The 5,417-nt window shown below is 28.0% G+C and overlaps 1 protein-coding gene across 8 annotated transcripts in view; it reads right to left on the bottom strand.

Annotated features, from left to right (window-relative positions):
• The window catches only part of LOC123007173 (sodium/hydrogen exchanger 3), a 37,000-nt gene that overhangs the window by 6,544 nt on the left and 25,039 nt on the right, over positions 1-5,417 (bottom strand). For 5 of the 8 annotated variants that reach the window (XM_044402294.1, XM_044402303.1, XM_044402312.1 and 2 more), the window contains exons 12-14: positions 4,655-4,783; positions 2,311-2,370; positions 1,946-2,110 (exon numbers count right to left, since the gene is read on the bottom strand). In XM_044402294.1, coding sequence (XP_044258229.1) covers positions 1,946-2,110; positions 2,311-2,370; positions 4,655-4,783 — 354 coding nt within the window. The remainder of the gene's footprint in view (positions 1-1,945; positions 2,111-2,310; positions 2,371-4,654; positions 4,784-5,417) is intronic. The other 3 variants (XM_044402329.1, XM_044402338.1, XM_044402347.1) reach the window with 2 other exon arrangements.

Below are 5,417 nucleotides of genomic sequence, written 5' to 3'. Positions count from 1 at the left end.
ATATAAAAAAGCACTTTCTTAGTATTAAATAGCAAATACAGACATAAATTTTGAAATTCTTTCTATTTAAAATAGGTACTAACATACATCAAATCTAACGAAAATTAAGTAAAGATATGGAATTTTCCTCTTACTAAGATGAGCTCAAGATTAATTCTAATAAGTTGTATTGAATTACCAAATATGAATTTTTTTCATTTGTTTTTATTATTATGCCCTCATTTAAATGAATGTCTTTTAGGAAAAATAATTTAGGTGTGTTGAAAAAAATTATGAAATAAATATAATGTGATATTGTGAAAGGTAATTTGGTGAAGGTTGGAATTGGGTAATATTCGAATTATTTCTGTGACGTTGCGAATGGCGGGATCACGCTGCCCTAAACAAAGGCTTTTTAGAACGGAATTTGTTGTGAAATAGATTTTTGTGGATCCTTGACTTAATCTTAATAAAAAACACAACAGAGTTCATGTTTTTAGACTCGACAAAATAGAACAAATATTACTAAAACAACTTCCTATTTTGTTTTTCATTTTAATTTTTGTCTTTCAAGAAATAAACTTGAAAACTCCTGGTTTGAAACAACAAAAAATATTTTTGCAAAATTCCATGATTTTAGGGTGATCCAACACTCTTTAATATTACTTTTTTGACAATCAAACGGACCAGAAAAATTGTGTCTGCTAAATTTCAATAGAAAAAGCACATTTTTTGCACAATTTTGTCATAAATTCAGAGTAATTTTTTGTTTATGAAATTATAAACAAAACTTTCTTATTTCTAAATTAAAATTTTTTTTTTTTTTAGAAAAGCTTGTTTTTTTTATTCGATAACACGCAACTCCATTATTTACTCTTTCGAAATTCTTTTTGGTATTAATAAGTAAGTAAATAGTCCAGAAATAAATTTTGAAATTCATTCCACTTAAAGTAGGTACTAGAATACCCCAAATTTAATGAAAATTTATTAAAGGTATGGAATTTTTCTCTCTTGGAGTTAAAACATGTAATATATACATTTTTGCTCTTTATTAATTAATAGTTTTAAATTCTTTGGTAAAAGGGTAAAAACTCTTAAACACCAAAAGCCTTTTATGCAAAGATTTCAAAGTCGTGCTTAATTAATTTGATGACAACTAGATGTTAAGTTTAAAGTCATAAAATCTGGGACATGGAAATAAAAATATTGGAAATGTGCCAGCTTTCCACCCACTAAAAAACCTTTTACTAAGATAAGCTCAAAATTAATTCTGATAAGTTGTATTGAATTACCAAATATGAATTTTTCCAATTGTTACTAAACAAATTACACTTGAAGTAACTTTTCGAAAAAAAATGGATTTCGAGCTATATACAGGGTGTCCCAGCAAATTGAAAAAGTCCATTAGTAACCTTTAAATGATAAAATTTAAAAAAATAAATAGGACATTGATAGATACTAATCTAGTCTATCGCCTAAAATTATTTTCAACTATACAGCGTGTCTCAAAATAAGTTACAATACAAATTTTTGTTTTTTTAAATGTCACACCATATGTTTCTTAGTGTTTTTTGATGTGGATTTTTATTACAAAAAAAGGTGCAAGTTTTTGTCAAAAAAACGTAACTTATTTTTGGGACATGCTGTAGGTTGAAAATAATTTTAGTTGATAGATTAGTATCTATACAATTTTTTAAAAATTTCACCATTTAAACGTCACTAATGGACTTTTTCAACTCGCTGGACACCCTGTATAAATTTTCATTACATTTAGAAGTAATTTAGAGCGCAATGTTAACATCATTTGCGCTTTCCTAATTATAAATAGCAAGTACGTGGGTTTAACATCGTGTTTGTCACAAAAAACTTGTTCAAGAAAGTTAATTATTAAATAAGAAAGTCTCATTGACACGAATTTATCCCTCGAGAATTCACAGAAGTGACTTTTCTAAAAATAATTGTTTACCTAAAAACGTTGCAGACGGCGAATTGTAAGCTAAATATTCTTTATTGGACGCCCACGCCGGAAATTCGGATTGCTGTAAAGGTACAGAACCTTCTTCCTCCTCACGTTTCCAAGGTAGCATTGTTTCAATCGCCGTGGGCGTCGTGACGCGCATTAAATCTCCTCCTAAAGAACAAAACATGTGATGTAACAGATGCAACAATATTTTCCCAATTAGTGTAAAAACAAAACTTTTATGTTTGAAATTTTGGGTGTTTGTTGAAATTTTGTGACGTGGAGAATGAAACAAGCGAAATTTTGTTTTTATAGCAAACCAAAAGACGTGCCTGCAAACAAATTAAGTTTAAAAGGATAGGTCTACATACCATCTATGGAACCTCTTGACATGCGTTTTCCTGTATCTGAGAAAATACTCTCATCTGTAACTAAACATACAATACAGTGCTCAAATTGTGACGAATTAATGCCAGAAGAGTGTTGCATCATGTGAGTAAGAAGTAACACTCTTTCTTCAAATACAGAAAATGGAGAAGTGAGCAATTCATGCAAAAATGCCAAGAAAGCTTGCATTGGAGCAAAGCACCATAGATAACAATACATACGATTTTGAGTGCTGCAGCTTTTATTTGTCAAAAATATTTGAATTATTTGAGATTTTATGCGTGTCTTGTTGAAGCCAGGAAATGAAATGAAATAATTAAAAAAACAGATCTTAATAAAAAACAAAACACAACGGATTTTTTTTTCATTTTTCCTTTCTCATTTATTTTCTAGATTCGACAACATAAAACAAATATTTTTTATCTCCTTACTAAAACAACTTCCCTTTTTGTTTTTTATTTTAGTTTATGTCTTTCAAGAAATAAACTTGAAAACAACAAAGAAATATTTTTGCAAAATTTCATGTCAAAATTTTAGGTTTATTCAACGCTCTTTAACATTGCTCTTTTCACAACAAAACTGACCAGAAAAATTGTCTGCTAAATTCAAAATTCTGGTTTAAGGCCACTAAAAAAATAATTTTGCAAAATTTCAAGTCCAAATTTTAGGTTTACTCATCACAGTTTACTTCAATAGAGAAAGCACAATTTTTTGAAAATGAACAAAAAATAGAAATTTCTTAACATGATCTTAATAAATACGCAGTTTTTTTCTCACTTAATTTCGAAAATTTCATGTCGATATTTTAGGTTTATTCAACACTCTTTAATATTACTTTTTTGACAATAAAAGGAACCAGAAAAATTGTGTCTGCTAAATTTCAATAGAAAAAGCACAGTTTTTGCAAAATTTTGCCATAAATTCAGAGTATTTTTTTGTTAATGAACACATAACAATTATTATTTATCTCTTCGTTGCTATTTTTCCTATTTGGATTTATTTAAATTTCTGGCTTTCAAATTTATTCTTAAGAAACAAACTTAAAACTTCTAATTCAAAATTCTGATTTAAAGCCTCTAAAAAAAAATGCAAAATTTCAAGTCCAAATTTTAGGGTTTTTCAACCACATTACATTTTTGACCAGAAAATTTGGCTGCTGAAGTTTATAGAATAGAAAAAGCACAATTTTTTGCAAAATTTTGGCAAAAACTCTAAGTCAATTTTTGAACCGTAATTGTAAATTTTCAGAAAATTAAATAATAATGACGTTTTATTTTTATGCCTTAGTGGATATTTATTATTAAAAAATCTGTTTTAGCAATTAATAATTCAGAAGGTGTCATGAAAAAAATTATTAAATAAATATATGATATTGTGAAAGGTAAAATTTGGTGAAGGTTGAAATTGGGTAATATTCGAATTATTTTTTATAAACTCAGAGTATTTTTTTTTGTTTATGAAATTATAAACAAAACTTTCTTATTTCAAAATTAAAATTATTTTTCCTTTAGTAAAGCATGTTTTTTTAGATTCGACAACACATAACCCCCCTCGTTGCTATTTTTACTAAAACAATTTCCTATTTGGATTTATTTATTTTAATTTCTGACTTTCAAATTTATTCTTAAGAAATAAACTTAAAACTTCTAATACAAAATTCTGGTTTAAAGCCACTAAAAAAATAATTTTGTAAAATTTCAAGTCCAAATTTTAGGTTTATTCAACACATTACATTTTTGACCTGAAAAATTCTCTGCTGAAGTTTATTTCAACAGAAAAAGCACAATTTTTTGCAAAATTTGGTCAAATTTTCCGAAAATTAAATAATAATGACGTTTTATTTTTATACCTTACTGGATATTTATTATTAAAAAAATCTGTTTTAGCAATTAATAATTTAGGTATCTTGAAAAAAAATATTTCAATTAATATAGTATATGATATTGTGAAAGGTAATTTGGTGAAGGTTGGAATTGGGTAATATTCGAATTATTTCTGTGACGTGGCGAATGGCGGGAATACAGTGCCCCGAACAAAGGCTTTCTACAACGGAATTGTTCCGAAATGGCTTTTTGTGGATTCTGGAATTATCTCAAGGTTGATTCAATTGTCGTCATACGTTTCTAATGATAATGGATAATGAGTTTACAATTTTGTATTTTTTGCAATTAAAATTAAGCCTAATTCTACTCTCTACTCTAATCGAAATACTTGGTATTATTTGACAGTTTCAGAAAAAAAGGCATATATTCCACTCAATAGCTCAAAATACCAAATATTTTTGTGTGTTAAAAACTGCACTAAGCAAGCGGTACTACAGTCTCGTACCATTAACATTAGAAAACTCCCTTCGCCAAGGGAGACAATCCTCAGCTGCAGTCGGTTTTTTACTTTTGGTTCCCATTAGTGGAACTAATTGACTAGCAAACGTTCCACTCACATCCGTTTCCGTGCTTGCTAAAATAATGAAGCTCGTTAAAATACCAAAATTTGCACGAGCCTCAAACTGTATGTCTTCATTATCTTAGGTGCATTACACAGGGCGACAAAAAAAAAGTCATGTCGTGACAACTTGATGAATTTTATATCATTTTGTTCGTCTCGGTGAGACAAATCAAATGCACTAAAAAAATTTCAAAAAGTCCACACACTTTGAACTAATTAATTTTTTTCTAATTTAAATGAATTTAAAATACTTTAACTTTAAAAAATCATTACTCAATAACTATTAGGCCGATTTCCTTCAAATAAAGACCATTTTAAAGGGATGGCTTTGTCCTTTAGGATGATATGAAACTTGAAATTGAATATTGGCAAACTTTTCTTCAAACGGTCTTCGAAGAAGTTCGAAGTAAATCGAAATAATCTAAGAAAAATCCTACGAGTAAATTTTTTTTCGTCATTAGCATCTCTTTATTAGTTGTAATCTAAATTTTCAAAAAAATATACCGAGTAATTTTCAAGATATGATTTTTTGAAGTTAAGGTTTGCTAATCAAGCATTGCTCCAAAAACAAGCTAAATCTTTCAGAACAGTATAAAATAACGTTAATTTTGATCCATTTTGTTGGGTTTTTGTCTTTTTTTACAAA

Source organism: Tribolium madens, unplaced genomic scaffold (assembly GCF_015345945.1).
Source record: "Tribolium madens isolate multiple individuals breed KSU strain unplaced genomic scaffold, Tmad_KSU_1.1 Scaffold_11;HRSCAF=98;Tcas5.2_LG3b, whole genome shotgun sequence".
NCBI lineage: Eukaryota > Metazoa > Arthropoda > Insecta > Coleoptera > Tenebrionidae > Tribolium > Tribolium madens.
This window is presented reverse-complemented; position numbering and strand designations above follow the sequence as displayed.